At 55.4% G+C, this 16,615-nt stretch overlaps 1 protein-coding gene across 1 annotated transcript in view; it reads right to left on the reverse strand.

Moving 5' to 3' along the window:
* The window catches only part of LOC149913604 (uncharacterized), a 39,069-nt gene extending 23,870 nt beyond the window's left edge, over window positions 1–15,199 (reverse strand). The window contains exons 1-9 of the mRNA XM_090129468.1: window positions 14,840–15,199; window positions 7,837–11,457; window positions 7,075–7,461; window positions 5,779–6,303; window positions 4,186–4,515; window positions 2,995–3,021; window positions 1,325–2,457; window positions 1,207–1,276; window positions 573–642 (exon numbers count right to left, since the gene is read on the reverse strand). Coding sequence (XP_089985594.1) covers window positions 573–642; window positions 1,207–1,276; window positions 1,325–2,457; window positions 2,995–3,021; window positions 4,186–4,515; window positions 5,779–6,303; window positions 7,075–7,461; window positions 7,837–11,457; window positions 14,840–15,107 — 6,431 coding nt within the window. The 5' untranslated portion in view covers window positions 15,108–15,199. The remainder of the gene's footprint in view (window positions 1–572; window positions 643–1,206; window positions 1,277–1,324; window positions 2,458–2,994; window positions 3,022–4,185; window positions 4,516–5,778; window positions 6,304–7,074; window positions 7,462–7,836; window positions 11,458–14,839) is intronic.
* Between the last annotated feature and the right edge of the window lie 1,416 nt (window positions 15,200–16,615).

Raw genomic sequence — 16,615 nt, forward strand, 5'->3', positions numbered from 1 at the left:
CGGAAGAGGTGACAGCAGTAGAGGTGACAGCTGTGGAGGTGACAACTGTGGAGGTGACACCAGAAGAGGTGACAGCAGTGGAGGTAGCAGAAGTAGAGGTGGCATCCGGGGAGGTGACAACTGTGGCAGTGATGCCAGTGGAAGTGGCCCCAGTAGAGGTGACAGCAGTGGACGTGACATCTGTGGGGGTGACAGCAGTGGAAGTGACAGCAGTGGAGCTAATACCAGTTGAGGTGACATCTGTGGAGGTGGCTGCAGTGGAGGTGACACCAGAAGTGCTGCCTGTGGAGGTGACAGCAGTGGAGGTAGCAGAAGAGGAGGTGACATCTGTGGGGGTGACAGCAGAGGAGGTTACAGCAGTGCTGGTGATGCCAGTGGAGGTGACTGGAGAGGAGGTGACATCTGTGGGGGTGACAGCAGTGGAAGTCACACCAGTAGAGGTGACAGCAGTGGAGGTTTCAAGTGTGGAGGTGACATCTGTGGGGGTGGCTCCAGTGGAGGTGACACCAGAGGAGGTGACAGCAGAGGAGGTTACAGCAGTGCTGGTGATGCCAGTGGAGGTGACTGGAGACGAGGTGACATCTGTGGGGGTGACAGCAGTGGAGGTGACAGCAGTGGACGTCACGCCAGTAGAGGTGACAGCTGTGGAGGTGGCTCCAGTGGAGGTGACACCAGAAGAGGAGACAGCAGTGCTGGTGACTGGAGAGGAGGTGACATCTGTGGGGGTGACAGCAGTGGAGGTGACACCAGAGGAGGTGACAGCAGAGGAGGTAGCAGAAGTGGTGGTGACATCAGTGGAGGTGACATCTGTGGGGGTGACAGCAGTGGAGGTGACACCAGAAGTGCTGCCTGTGGAGGTGACAGCAGTGGAGGTGACAGCAGTGCTGGTGATGGCAGTGGAGGTGAACAGAGAGGAGGTGACATCCGTGGGGGTGACAGCAGTGGAGGTGACATCTGTGGGGGTGGCTCCAGAGGAGGTGACACCAGAAGAGGTGACAGCAGTGCTGGTGAATGGAGAGGTGACATCTGTGGGGGTGACAGCAGTGGAGGTGAAGGCAGTAGGAGTAACGCCACTAGAGGTGACAGCTGTGGAGGTGACATCAGAGGAGGTGACAGCAGTGGAGGTTACAGCAGTGCTGGTGACGCCAGTGGAGGTGACTGGAGAGGAGGTGACGTCTGTGGGGGTGACAGCAGTGGAGGTGACACCTGAAGAGGTGACAGCAGTAGAGGTGACATCTGTGGGGGTGACAGAAGTGGAAGAGACAGCAGTGGAGGTCTCAAATCTGGAGGTGACATCTGTGGGGGTGATGCCAGTGGAAGTGACAGCAGTGGAGCTAATACCAGTTGAGGTGACATCTGTGGAGGTGGCTGCAGTGGAGGTGACACCAGAAGTGGTGCCTGTGGAGGTGACAGCAGTGGAGGTAGCAGAAGAGGAGGTGACATCTGTGGGGGTGACAGCAGTGGAGGTCACACCAGTAGAGGTGACAGCTGTGGAGGTTTCAAGTGTGGAAGTGACAGCGTTGGAGGTGACACCAGAAGTGCTGCCTGTGGAGGTGACAGCAGTGGAGGTAGCAGAAGAGGAGGTGACATCTGTGGGGGTGACAGCAGTGGAGGTGACAGCAGTAGAGGTGACATCTGTTGGAGTGGCAGCAGTGGAAGTCACACCAGTAGAGGTGACATCAGTGGACGTAGAAGAAGTGGAGGTGACATCTGTGGTGCTGACTGCAGTGGAGGTGATGGCAGTGGAGGTGACACCAGTAGAGGTGACATCTGTGGAGGTTACAGCAGTGCTGGTGACGCCAGTGGAGGTGACTGGAGAGGAGGTGACATCTGTGGGGGTGACAGCCGTGGAGGTGACATCTGTGGGGGTGACAGCAGTGGAAGTCACACCAGTAGAGGTGACAGCAGTGGAGGTTTCAAGTGTGGAGGTGGCATCTGTGGGGGTGGCTGCAGTGGAGGTGACTCCAGAAGTGGTGACATCTGTGGAGGTTACAGCAGTGCTGGTGATGCCAGTGGAGGTGACTGGAGAGGAGGTGACATCTGTGGGAGTGACAGCAGTGGAGGTAGCAGATGTGGAGGCTTCAAGTGTGGAGGTGACATCTGTGGGGGTGATGCCAGTGGAAGTGACAGCAGTAGAGGTGACATCTGTGGGAGTGGCAGCAGTGGACGTCATATCAGTAGAGGTGACAGCTGTGGATGTGACATCTGTGGAGGTGGCTCCAGTGGAGGTGACACCAGAAGTGCTGCCTGTGGAGGTGACAGCAGTGGAGGTGACATCTGTGGAGGTGGCTCCAGTGGAGGTGACACCAGAAGAGGTGACAGCAGTTGAGGTTACAGCAGTGCTGGTGATGCCAGTGGAGGTGACTGGAGAGGAGGTGACACCTGAGGAGGTGACAGCAGTGGAGGTGACATCTGTGGGGGTGACAGCAGTGGAGGTGACAGCAGTAGAGGTGACATCTGTGGGAGTGGCAGTAGTGGAAGTCACACCAGTAGAGGTGACTGCAGTGGAGGTGACAGCAGTGGAGGTGACGCCAGAAGTGGTGACATCTGTGGATGTTACAGCAGTGCTGGTGACGCCAGTGGAGGTGACTGGAGAGGAGGTGACATCTGTGGGGGTGACAGCAGTGGAGGTGACATCTGTGGGGGTGACAGCAGTGGAAGTCACACCAGTAGAGGTGACAGCTGTGGAGGTTTCAAGTGTGGAGGTGACATCAGTGGAGGTGACACCAGAAGTGATTCCTGTTGATGTGACATCAGTAGAGGTGGCAGCAGTGGAGGTTTCAAGTGTGGAGGTGACATCTGTGGAGGTGGCTTCAGTGGAGGTGACACCAGAGGTGGTGACAGCAGTAGAGCTAGGAGAAGTGGAGGTGGCATCGGAGGAGGTGACAACTGTGGCAGTGATGCCAGTGGAAGTGGCCCCAGTAGAGGTGACAGTAGTGGAGGTGACATCTGTGGGGGTGATGCCAGTGGAAGTGACAGCAGTGGAGCTAATACCAGTTGAGGTGACAGCTGTGGAGGTGGCTGCAGTGGAGGTGACACCAGAAGTGCTGCCTGTGGAGGTGACAGCAGTGGAGGTAGCAGAAGAGGAGGTGACATCTGTGGGGGTGACAGCAGTGGAGGTCACACCAGTAGAGGTGACAGCTGTGGAGGTTTCAAGTGTGGAAGTGACAGCGCTGGAGGTGACACCAGAAGTGCTGCCTGTGGAGGTGACAGCAGTGGAGGTGACATCTGTTGGAGTGGCAGCAGTGGACGTCACACCAGTAGAGGTGACAGCAGTGGAGGTTTCAAGTGTGGAGGTGACATCTGTGGAGGTGGCTCCAGTGGAGGTGACACCAGAAGAGGTGACAGCAGTTGAGGTTACAGCAGTGCTGGTGATGCCAGTGGAGGTGACTGGAGAGGAGGTGACAGCAGTGGAGGTGACATCTGTGGGGGTGACAGCAGTGGAGGTTACACCAGTAGAGGTGACAGCTGTGGAGGTTTCAAGTGTGGAAGTGACATCGGTGGAGGTGACAGCAGTGGAGGTGACACCAGGAGTGGTGACAGCAGTGCTGGTGATGCCTGTGGAGGTGACAGCAGTGGAGGTGACAGCAGTAGAAGTGACACCAGTTGAGGTGGTAGCAGTGGAGGTTTCAGGAGTGGAGGTGACAGCAGTGGAGGTGACATCTGTTGGGGTGACACCAGAAGTGATTCCTGTTGAGCTGATGCCAGTGGAGGTAGAGGAAGTGGAGGTGACATCAGTGGGGGTGACACCAGTAGAAGAGACAGCAGTGGAGGTGACATCTGTGGAGGTGGCTCCAGTGGAGGTGACACCTGAAGAGGTGACAGCAGTGGAGGTAGCAGAAGTGGAGGTGGCATCCGGGGAGGTGACAACTGTGGCAGTGATGCCAGTGGAAGTGGCCCCAGTAGAGGTGACAGCAGTGGAGGTGACATCTGTCGGGGTGACACCAGTAGAAGAGACAGCAGTGGAGGTAGCAGAAGAGGAGGTGACATCTGTGGGGGTGACAGCAGTGGAAGTGACACCAGTGGAGGTGACATCTGTGGAGGTGGCTTCAGTGGAGGTGACACCAGATGAGGTGACAGCAGAGGAGGTGGCTCCAGGGGAGGTGACACCAGAAGAGTTGACAGCTGTGAAGGTAGCAGAAGTGGAGGTGACATCTGTGGGGGTGACAGCAGTGGAGGTGACACCAGAAGAGGTGACAGCAGTGGAGGTTACAGCAGTGCTGGTGATTCCAGTGGAGGTGACACCAGAGGAGGTGACAGCAGAGGAGGTAGCAGAAGTGGAGGTGACATCAGTGGGGGTGACAGCAGTGGAGGTGACGCCAGAAGTGGTGACATCTGTGGATGTTACAGCAGTGCTGGTGACGCCAGTGGAGGTGACTGGAGAGGAGGTGACATCTGTGGGGGTGACAGCAGTGGAGGTGACATCTGTTGGGGTGACAGCAGTGGAGGTGACAGCAGTAGAGGTGACATCTGTGGGGGTGACAGCAGTGGAAGTCACACCAGTAGAGGTGACAGCTGTGGAGGTTTCAAGTGTGGAGGTGACATCAGTGGAGGTGACCCCAGAAGTGATTCCTGTTGATGTGACATCAGTAGAGGTGGCAGCAGTGGAGGTTTCAAGTGTGGAGGTGACATCTGTGGAGGTGGCTTCAGTGGAGGTGACACCAGAGGTGGTGACAGCAGTAGAGCTAGGAGAAGTGGAGGTGGCATCGGAGGAGGTGACAACTGTGGCAGTGATGCCAGTGGAAGTGGCCCCAGTAGAGGTGACAGTAGTGGAGGTGACATCTGTGGGGGTGATGCCAGTGGAAGTGACAGCAGTGGAGCTAATACCAGTTGAGGTGACAGCTGTGGAGGTGGCTGCAGTGGAGGTGACACCAGAAGTGCTGCCTGTGGAGGTGACAGCAGTGGAGGTAGCAGAAGAGGAGGTGACATCTGTGGGGGTGACAGCAGTGGAGGTCACACCAGTAGAGGTGACAGCTGTGGAGGTTTCAAGTGTGGAAGTGACAGCGCTGGAGGTGACACCAGAAGTGCTGCCTGTGGAGGTGACAGCAGTGGAGGTGACATCTGTTGGAGTGGCAGCAGTGGACGTCACACCAGTAGAGGTGACAGCAGTGGAGGTTTCAAGTGTGGAGGTGACATCTGTGGAGGTGGCTCCAGTGGAGGTGACACCAGAAGAGGTGACAGCAGTTGAGGTTACAGCAGTGCTGGTGATGCCAGTGGAGGTGACTGGAGAGGAGGTGACACCTGAGGAGGTGACAGCAGTGGAGGTGACATCTGTGGGGGTGACAGCAGTGGAGGTTACACCAGTAGAGGTGACAGCTGTGGAGGTTTCAAGTGTGGAAGTGACATCGGTGGAGGTGACAGCAGTGGAGGTGACACCAGGAGTGGTGACAGCAGTGCTGGTGATGCCTGTGGAGGTGACAGCAGTAGAAGTGACACCAGTTGAGGTGGTAGCAGTGGAGGTTTCAGGAGTGGAGGTGACAGCAGTGGAGGTGACATCTGTTGGGGTGACACCAGAAGTGATTCCTGTTGAGCTGATGCCAGTGGAGGTAGAGGAAGTGGAGGTGACATCAGTGGGGGTGACACCAGTAGAAGAGACAGCAGTGGAGGTGACATCTGTGGAGGTGGCTCCAGTGGAGGTGACACCTGAAGAGGTGACAGCAGTGGAGGTAGCAGAAGTGGAGGTGGCATCCGGGGAGGTGACAACTGTGGCAGTGATGCCAGTGGAAGTGGCCCCAGTAGAGGTGACAGCAGTGGAGGTGACATCTGTCGGGGTGACACCAGTAGAAGAGACAGCAGTGGAGGTAGCAGAAGAGGAGGTGACATCTGTGGGGGTGACAGCAGTGGAAGTGACACCAGTGGAGGTGACATCTGTGGAGGTGGCTTCAGTGGAGGTGACACCAGATGAGGTGACAGCAGAGGAGGTGGCTCCAGGGGAGGTGACACCAGAAGAGGTGACAGCTGTGAAGGTAGCAGAAGTGGAGGTGACATCTGTGGGGGTGACAGCAGTGGAGGTGACACCAGAAGAGGTGACAGCAGTGGAGGTTACAGCAGTGCTGGTGATTCCAGTGGAGGTGACACCAGAGGAGGTGACAGCAGAGGAGGTAGCAGAAGTGGAGGTGACATCAGTGGGGGTGACAGCAGTGGAGGTGACGCCAGAAGTGGTGACATCTGTGGATGTTACAGCAGTGCTGGTGACGCCAGTGGAGGTGACTGGAGAGGAGGTGACATCTGTGGGGGTGACAGCAGTGGAGGTGACATCTGTTGGGGTGACAGCAGTGGAGGTGACAGCAGTAGAGGTGACATCTGTGGGGGTGACAGCAGTGGAAGTCACACCAGTAGAGGTGACAGCTGTGGAGGTTTCAAGTGTGGAGGTGACATCAGTGGAGGTGACCCCAGAAGTGATTCCTGTTGATGTGACATCAGTAGAGGTGGCAGCAGTGGAGGTTTCAAGTGTGGAGGTGACATCTGTGGAGGTGGCTTCAGTGGAGGTGACACCAGAGGTGGTGACAGCAGTAGAGCTAGGAGAAGTGGAGGTGGCATCGGAGGAGGTGACAACTGTGGCAGTGATGCCAGTGGAAGTGGCCCCAGTAGAGGTGACAGTAGTGGAGGTGACATCTGTGGGGGTGATGCCAGTGGAAGTGACAGCAGTGGAGCTAATACCAGTTGAGGTGACAGCTGTGGAGGTGGCTGCAGTGGAGGTGACACCAGAAGTGCTGCCTGTGGAGGTGACAGCAGTGGAGGTAGCAGAATAGGAGGTGACATCTGTGGGGGTGACAGCAGTGGAGGTCACACCAGTAGAGGTGACAGCTGTGGAGGTTTCAAGTGTGGAAGTGACAGCGCTGGAGGTGACACCAGAAGTGCTGCCTGTGGAGGTGACAGCAGTGGAGGTGACATCTGTTGGAGTGGCAGCAGTGGAAGTCACACCAGTAGAGGTGACAGCAGTGGAGGTTTCAAGTGTGGAGGTGCCATCTGTGGAGGTGGCTCCAGTGGAGGTGACACCAGAAGAGGTGACAGCAGTTGAGGTTACAGCAGTGCTGGTGATGCCAGTGGAGGTGACTGGAGAGGAGGTGACACCTGAGGAGGTGACAGCAGTGGAGGTGACATCTGTGGGGGTGACAGCAGTGGAGGTTACACCAGTAGAGGTGACAGCTGTGGAGGTTTCAAGTGTGGAAGTGACATCGGTGGAGGTGACAGCAGTGGAGGTGACACCAGGAGTGGTGACAGCAGTGCTGGTGATGCCTGTGGAGGTGACAGCAGTGGAGGTGACAGCAGTAGAAGTGACACCAGTTGAGGTGGTAGCAGTGGAGGTTTCAGGAGTGGAGGTGACAGCAGTGGAGGTGACATCTGTTGGGGTGACACCAGAAGTGATTCCTGTTGAGCTGATGCCAGTGGAGGTAGAGGAAGTGGAGGTGACATCAGTGGGGGTGACACCAGGAGAAGAGACAGCAGTGGAGGTGACATCTGTGGAGGTGGCTCCAGTGGAGGTGACACCAGAAGAGGTGACAGCAGTGGAGGTAGCAGAAGTAGAGGTGGCATCCGGGGAGGTGACAACTGTGGCAGTGATGCCAGTGGAAGTGGCCCCAGTAGAGGTGACAGCAGTGGAGGTGACATCTGTGGTGGTGACACCAGTAGAAGAGACAGCAGTGGAGGTAGCAGAAGAGGAGGTGACATCTGTGGGGGTGACAGCAGTGGAGGTGACATCAGTGGAGGTAGCAGATGTGGAGGCTTCAAGTGTGGAGGTGACATCTGTGGGGGTGACAGCAGTGGAGCTGACATCAGTGGAGCTAATACCAGTTGAGGTGACATCTGTGGAGGTGGGTGCAGTGGAGGTGACACCAGAAGAGGTGACAGCAGTGGACGTAGAAGAAGTGGAGGTGACATCTGTGGGGGTGACAGCAGTGGAGGTGACTCCAGAAGTGGTGACATCTGTGGAGGTTACAGCAGTGCTGGTGACGCCAGTGGAGGTGACTGGAGAGGAGGTGTCATCTGTGGGGGTGACAGCCGTGGAGGTGACATCTGTGGGGGTGACAGCAGTGGAAGTCACACCTGTAGAGGTGACAGCAGTGGAGGTTTCAAGTGTGGAGGTGGCATCTGTGGGGGTGGCTGCAGTGGAGGTGACACCAGAAGAGGTGACAGCAGTGGAGGTTACAGCAGTGCTGGTGATGCCAGTGGAGGTGACTGGAGAGGAGGTGACATCTGTGGGGGTGACAGCAGTGGAGGTGACATCAGTGGAGGTAGCAGATGTGGAGGCTTCAAGTGTGGAGGTGACATCTGTGGGGGTGATGCCAGTGGAAGTGACAGCAGTAGAGGTGACATCTGTGGGAGTGGCAGCAGTGGACGTCATACCAGTAGAGGTGACAGCTGTGGATGTGACATCTGTGGAGGTGGCTCCAGTGGAGGTGACACCAGAAGTGCTGCCTGTGGAGGTGACAGCAGTGGAGGTGACGCCAGAAGGGGTGACAGCAGTAGAGGTGACATCTGTGGGGGTGACAGCAGTGGAGATTACAGCAGTGCTGGTGATGCCGGTGGAGGTGACTGGAGAGGAGGTGACACCTGAGGAGGTGACAGCAGTGGAGGTGACATCTGTGGGGGTGACACCAGTAGAAGAGACAGCAGTGGAGGTCTCAAATGTGGAGGTGACATCTGTGGGGGTGATGCCAGTGGAAGTGACAGCAGTGGAGCTGATACCAGTTGAGGTGACATCTGTGGAGGTGGCTGCAGTGGAGGTGACACCAGAAGTGCTGCCTGTGGAGGTGACAGCAGTGGAGGTAGCAGAAGAGGAGGTGACATCTGTGGGGGTGACAGCAGTGGAAGTCACACCAGTAGAGGTGACAGCTGTGGAGGTTTCAAGTGTGGAAGTGACAGCGCTGGAGGTGACACCAGAAGTGCTGCCTGTGGAGGTGACAGCAGTGGAGGTGACATCTGTGGAAGTGGCTGCAGTGGAGGTGACACCAGTAGAGGTGACAGCAGTAGAGATTACAGCAGTGCTGGTGATGCCAGTGGAGGTGACTGGAGAGGAGGTGACACCTGAGGAGGTGACAGCAGTGGAGGTGACATCTGTGGGGGTGACAGCAGTGGAGGTGACACCAGTAGAAGTGAAAGCTGTGGAGGTTTCAAGTGTGGAGGTGACATCAGTGGAGGTGACAGCAGTGGAGGTGACGCCAGAAGTGGTGACATCTGTGGATGTTACAGCAGTGCTGGTGACGCCAGTGGAGGTGACTGGAGAGGAGGTGACATCTGTGGGGGTGACAGCAGTGGAAGTCACACCAGTAGAGGTGACAGCTGTGGAGGTTTCAAGTGTGGAGGTGACATCAGTGGAGGTGACACCAGAAGTGATTCCTGTTGATGTGACAGCAGTGGAGGTGACATCTGTGGGGGTGACATCAGTAGAGGTGGCAGCAGTGGAGGTTTCAAGTGTGGAGGTGACATCTGTGGAGGTGACAGCAGTGGAGGTGACATCTGTGGAGGTGGCTCCAGTGGAGGTGACACCAGAAGAGGTGACAGCAGTGGAAGTTACAGTAGTGCTGGTGATGCCAGTGGAGGAGAACAGAGAGGAGGTGACATCTGTGGACGTGACAGCAGTGGAGGTGACATCTGTGGCAGTGATGGCACTCGAGGTTACAGCAGAGGAAGTGACTTCAGTTGGGGTGACAGCAGTGGAGGTGACAGTGCTGGAGGAGCCACCAGTGGAGGTGACAGCAGTGGAGGTGATTTCCGTGGGGGTGACATCAGGAGAGGTGACAGCAGTGGAGGTGACAGTAGTGGAGGTTCCATCTGTTGGGGTGATGCCAGTGGAGGTGACATCTGTGGGGGTGACTGCAGTTGAGGAGACAGCTGTAGAGGTGACATCTGAGGTGGAGACACTGATGGAGGTGACAGCTGTGGAGGTGACGCCAGATGAGGTGACATCCGTAGGGGTGACAGAGGTGGAGGTGACAGTGGACATGGTTTCACCAGTGGAGGTGACATCGGTAGAGGTGACAGAAGTCGCGGTGACATCTGTGGAGGTGGCATCAGTTGTAGAGACAGCCGTGGAGGGGATGGCAGAAGAGGTGACATCTGAGGAGGTGACTTCGGTTGGGGTGGCAGTTGTGGGGGTGACAGCAGTGGAGGTGACAGCTGTTGGGGTGACAGCAGTGGAAATTGCTTCAGGAGTAGAGGAGACAGTGGGGGTCACTTCTGAGGTGGTGGCAGTGGAGGTGACAGCAGTGGAGGTGACATCTGTGGTGGTGACATGAGAGGAGGTGACGTCTGTTGGCGTGACAGCAGTGGAAATTCCTTCTGTAGTAGAGGAGACTGTGGGGGTGGTGGCAGTGGAGGTGACACCACTGGAGGTGACATCGGTGGGGGTGACAGCAGTGGAGGTTGATTCAGTGGGGGTGACAGCAGTGGAGGTGACAGTGGAGGTGACAGCAGTAGAGGTGACATCCGAGGCGGAGACAGCGCTGGAGGTGCCACCGGTGGAGGTGACAGCAGTGGAGGTGATTTCCGTGGGGGTGACATCAGGAGAGGTGACAGCAGTGGAGGTGACAGTAGTGGAGGTTCCATCTGTTGGGGTGATGCCAGTGGAGGTGACATCTGTGGGGGTGACTGCAGTTGAGGAGACAGCTGTAGAGGTGACATCTGAGGTGGAGACACTGATGGAGGTGACAGCTGTGGAGGTGACGCCAGATGAGGTGACATCCGTAGGGGTGACAGAGGTGGAGGTGACAGTGGACATGGTTTCACCAGTGGAGGTGACATCGGTAGAGGTGACAGAAGTCGCGGTGACATCTGTGGAGGTGGCATCAGTTGTAGAGACAGCCGTGGAGGGGATGGCAGAAGAGGTGACATCTGAGGAGGTGACTTCGGTTGGGGTGGCAGTTGTGGGGGTGACAGCAGTGGAGGTGACAGCTGTTGGGGTGACAGCAGTGGAAATTGCTTCAGGAGTAGAGGAGACAGTGGGGGTCACTTCTGAGGTGGTGGCAGTGGAGGTGACAGCAGTGGAGGTGACATCTGTGGTGGTGACATGAGAGGAGGTGACGTCTGTTGGCGTGACAGCAGTGGAAATTCCTTCTGTAGTAGAGGAGACTGTGGGGGTGGTGGCAGTGGAGGTGACACCACTGGAGGTGACATCGGTGGGGGTGACAGCAGTGGAGGTTGATTCAGTGGGGGTGACAGCAGTGGAGGTGACAGTGGAGGTGACAGCAGTAGAGGTGACATCCGAGGCGGAGACAGCGCTGGAGGTGCCACCGGTGGAGGTGACAGCAGTGGATGTGCCACCGGTGGTCGTCACTTGGGAGGTGACATCACTCTTGGCTGACTGTGTCCCCTCGGTGGTGTTGACATCCGTGGAGGTCCATGAAGTGTTGGAGGACCCGATGGAGGTCCTTGTTGAGGTGACAGTTGTCTGTGTGGAGGTGACACTTGTGTTGGTGACGCTTGTGGTATTCTCTCCTGTCACCGTCACTGCGATGGCTGTAGGAGAAATCCAAATGAGGTCCCATTGTCCCCATTTGTCCCCACTGTCACCGTTTTGGCCCCCTTTGTCCCCCTTTGTCCCCTGTTGTCCCCTACTTGTCCCCATTGTCCCAATTTGTCCCTATTGTCCTCTATTTGCCCCCATTTGTCCCCATTGTCACTGTTTTGGTCCCATTTGTCCCATATTTGACCCAATTGTCCCCATTTGTCCCCATTGTCACCATTTTGGGCTCATTTCTCTCCCTTTGTCCCCATTTGCCCCCATTTGTCCCCATTGTCCCCATTTGTCCCCATTTGTCCCCATTTATCCCCAATTTGTCCCATTTGTCCCCATTTTGGGCCATTTGTCCCCATTTGTTCCCATTGTCACCATTTTGGGCCCCATTTGTCGCCTATTTTCCCCCATTTGTCCCCATTTTGGGCCATTTGTCCCCATTTGTCCCCATTTCTTCCCATTTCTCCCCATTTTCCCCCATTTTCCTCCATCTTTTCTCATTTTTCCCAATTTTTCACCAATTTCTCCCAATTTTCCCACATTTGTCCCACATTTCTCCCCATTTTTTCCCTCGTTTCTCCTCATTTTTCCCCCATTTTCCCCCATTTCTCCCCATTTTTCCCCATTCTTTCCTATTTCTCCAAATTTTTCCCTCATTTCTCCACATTTTTCCCAAGTTTTTCCCCCATTTCTCCCCATTTTTCCACCATTTCTCCCCATCCTTCCCCATTTTTTTTCCATTTCTCCCCATTTTCCCCTCATTTCTCCCCATCTGTCCCCATTTCTTCCCATTTCTTCCAATTTTCCCCATTTTCCACCCATTTCCTCCCATTTCTCCCCATTTCCCCCCCATTTCCCCCCATTTTTTTCCCATTCTCCCCCATTTTTCCCCTATCCCCCATTGCCCCCGTTTTTTTTACATTTCTCCCCATTTTCCCCCATTTTTTTCTTCATTTTCCCCCATTTTTCCCTCATTTTGCCGGATTTTCCCCCTTTTTCCCCCATTTTCCCTCATTTCCCCCATTTCACCCAATTTTCCCCATTTTCCCCCGTTTTTTTTCCCATTTTCCCCCATTTCTCTCCATTCGTCCCCATTTTTTTTCCATTTCTCCCCATTTTCCCCTCATTTCTCCCCATCTGTCCCCATTTCTTCCCATTTATTCAAATTTTCCCCATTTTCCACCCATTTTCCCCCATTTCTCCCCATTCTCCCCCATTTTTTCCTCATTTTCACCCATTTTTCCCTCATTTTGCTGGATTTTCCCCAATTCTTCCCCATTTTTCCCTCATTTCTCCCCATTTCTCCCCATTTCTCCCTATTTTCCCCATTTTCCCCGTTTTTTTTCCCATTTTCCCCATTTTTTCCCATTTTTCCCACATTTCTCCCCATTTTCCCCCATTTTTTCCTCATTTTCACCCATTTCCCCTCATTTTGCCGGATTTTCCACTTTTTTCCCCCATTTTTCCCTCATTTCCCCATTTCACCCCATTTTCCCTGTTTCCCCCCTTTTTTTTTCCATTTTCCTCCATTTTTTCCATTTCTCCCCATTTTCCCCCCATTTCTCCCCATTCTCCCCCATTTCTTCCCATTTCTTCCCATTTTTCCCCCATTTCTTCCCATTTTCCCCCATTTTTTCCCATTTTCACCATTTTACCCTCATTTTCCCCCCATTTTTCCCCATTTTTCCCTCATTTCCCCCATTTCTCCCCATTCTCCCTCATTTTTTTCCATTTCTCCCCATTTTTCCCTCATTTCTCCCTATCTGTCCCCATTTTTTCCCCCATTTCTTCCCATTTTCACCATTTTCCCCCCATTTTCCCCCATTTTCCCCCATTTTCCGCCCTTTTTCCCTCATTTCCCCCATTTCCCCCATTTCCCCCATTTTCCCCAATTTTCCCCCTTTTTTTTGCCATTTCCCCCATTTTTCCCCATTTTTCCCCATTTTCCCCCATTTTCTCCCCATTCTCCCCCATTTTCCCCATTTCTCCCCATTTTTCGTTCATTTCTTCCCATCTGTCCCCATTTCTTCCCATTTTCCCCCATTTTTTCCCATTTCTCCCCATTCTCCCCCATTTTTTCCCATTTTCACCCATTTCTCCTTCATTTTCTCCCTTTTTTCTCTATTTTCCCCATTTTTTCCCCTTTTCCCCCATTTTTTCCCATTTCTCCCCATTTTCCCAATTTTTTCCCCATTTTTCCCCATTTTCCCCGTTTTTTCCCATTTTCCCCCATTTTTTCCCATTTTTCCCCATTTTCCCCCATTTCTCCCCAGTTTTTCCCCCATTTTTCCCTCATTTTGCCGGATTTTCCCCAATTTTTCCCCATTTTTCCCTCATTTCTCCCGATTTCCCCCCATTTTTCCCCGTTTTCCCCCGTTTTTTTTCCATTTTCCCCCCTTTTCCCCCATTTTTTTCCCATTTTTCCCATTTTTTCCCATTTTCCCCCATTTCCCCCTCATTTCTCCCCATTTTTTCCCAATTTCTCCCCATTTCTCCCAATTTTTGACCATTTCTCCCCAGTTTTTCCTCATTTCCCCCCACTGCTCCCAATGTCCCCAATGTCCCCAATGTCCCCATTCTCCCCCAATGTCCCCAATGTCCCCCATTGCCCCCACTGCCCCCATCATCCCCAATGTCCCCAATGTCCCCATTCTCCTCCAATGTCCCCAACGACCCCAATGTCCCCATTATCCCCCCAATGTCCCCACTGTCCCCAATGTCCCTATTGTCCCCAATGTCCCCTTATCCCCATTATCCCCCCAATGTCCCCCCAATGTCCCCCCACTGTCCCCAATGTCCCCTTATCCCCATTATCCCCCCACTGTCCCCACTGTCCCCCCAATGTCCCCAATGTCCCCAATGTCCCCACTGTCCCCAATGTCCCCTTATCCCCATTATCCCCCCAATGTCCCCCCAATGTCCCCAATATCCCCAATGTCCCCTTGTCCCCATTATCCCCCCACTGTCCCCCCAATGTCCCCCCAAAGTCCCCAAAGTCCCCAATGTCCCCTTATCCCCATTATCCCCCCAATGTCCCCACTGTCCCCCCAATGTCCCCAATGTCCCCACTGTCCCCCCAATGTCCCCAATGTCCCCTTGTCCCCATTATCCCCCCACTGTCCCCCCACTGTCCCCCCAATGTCCCCAAAGTCCCCAATGTCCCCTTATCCCCACTGTCCCCCCAATGTCCCCATTATCCCCCCAATGTCCCCAATGTCCCCATTCTCCCCCACTGTCCCCCCAATGTCCCCAATGTCCCCTTATGCCCACTGTCCCCCCAATGTCCCCGATGTCCCCAATGTCCCTATTGTCCCCAATGTCCCCAATGTCCCCTTATCCCCATTATCCCCCCAATGTCCCCACTGTCCCCCCAATGTCCCCTACCTGCCAGCAGCCACCCCAGCAGTGCCACCCCCGTCCCCATGGGACGCTTCCCCGTCGGTGACACGTCGACGGTGACGGTGACAAATTGTCCCATCCGGGGTGACAGCGGCGCTATATGAGCTCGGGGACAACAAGGGGGGACCTTTGTCCCCAACCATGGGGACAATTGGGGATGCGCGGCGGTGACACACGGTGACGTGGGGAGGGGACAGAACGGGGTGGGGACGTTGGGGACGTTGGGGAGAGGGTGTGGGGACAGTGGGGACATTGGGGACAGGGGGGGTATGGGGACATTGGGGGGACTTTGGGGACATTGGGGACATTGGGGACATTGGGGGGAGGGTGTGGGGACAATGGGGACATTGGGGACATCGGGGGACAGTGGGGGCATTGGGGGGACTTTGGGGACATTGGGGACATTGGGGACATTGGGGACATTGGGGCGAGGGTGTGGGGACAATGGGGACATTGGGGACATCGGGGGACAGTGGGGGCATTGGGGGGACTTTGGGGACATTGGGGACATTGGGGACATTGGGGACATTGGGGCGAGGGTGTGGGGACAGTGGGGACATTGGGGACAGGGGGGGTATGGGGACATTGGGGGGACTTTGGGGACATTGGGGACAATGGGGACATAATGGGGATAGGAGGACATTGGGGACATTGGGGACAGTGGGGGGAAAATGGGGACGTTGGGGACATTGGGGCAAGGGTGTGGGGACAGTGGGGACATTGGGGACAGTGGGGGTATGGGGACATTGGGGGGACTTTGGGGACATTGGGGACAATGGGGGCATAATGGGGATAGGAGGACATTGGGGACATTGGGGACAGTGGGGGGAAAATGGGGACGTTGGGGACATTGGGGCAAGGGTGTGGGGACAGTGGGGACATTGGGGACAGTGGGGGGACTTTGGGGACATTGGGGACAATGGGGGCATAATGGGGATAGGAGGACATTGGGGGCATTAGGAGGAAAATGGGGACATTGGGGACATTGGGGACATTGGGGACATTGGGGGGAGGGTGCGGGGACAGTGGGGACAGTGGGGACAATGGGGACATTGGGGACAGTGGGGGGATGGGGACATTGGGGGGAAAATGGGGACTTTGGGGACATTGGGGTGAGGGTGTGGGGACAGTGGGGACATTGGGGGGAAATTGGGGACAATGGGGACATTGGGGACATTGGGGGTATGGGAACATTGGGGACATTGGGGACATTGGGGGGAAAATGGGGACATTGGGGACATTGGGGACAGTGGGGACATTGGGGACATTGGGGACATTGGGGGAAAATGGGGACATTGGGGACATTGGGGACAGTGGGGACATTGGGGACATTGGGGGAAAATGGGGACATTGGGGACAATGGGGGCATAAGGGGACATTGGGGACAGTGGGGAACAGTGGGGTGAGGGTGTGGGGACAGTGGGGACATTGGGGGGACAATGGGGACAATTGGGACATTGGGGACAGTGAGGGTATGGGGACATTGGGGGGAAATTGGGGACATTGGGGACATTGGGGGGAAAATGGGGACAATGGGGACAGTGGGGGAGAATAGGGACAGTGGGGACGTTGGGGACATTGGGGACAATCGGACAGCATGGGGTTCTGGGGACACTGTGGGGACACGAGAGGGACAGAAAGACGGACAGACATGGGGACATTATAGGACAGACATGAGGACAGACATGGGGCCATTATGGGGCCGTTATGGGGCCGTTATAGGACAGCTTTATGGGGTCGTTACGGACAGACATGGGGACA

The sequence above is a fragment of the Phasianus colchicus genome, chromosome 36, assembly GCF_987193195.1.
Source record: "Phasianus colchicus chromosome 36, bPhaCol1.hap1.1, whole genome shotgun sequence".
Taxonomy (NCBI): domain Eukaryota; kingdom Metazoa; phylum Chordata; class Aves; order Galliformes; family Phasianidae; genus Phasianus; species Phasianus colchicus.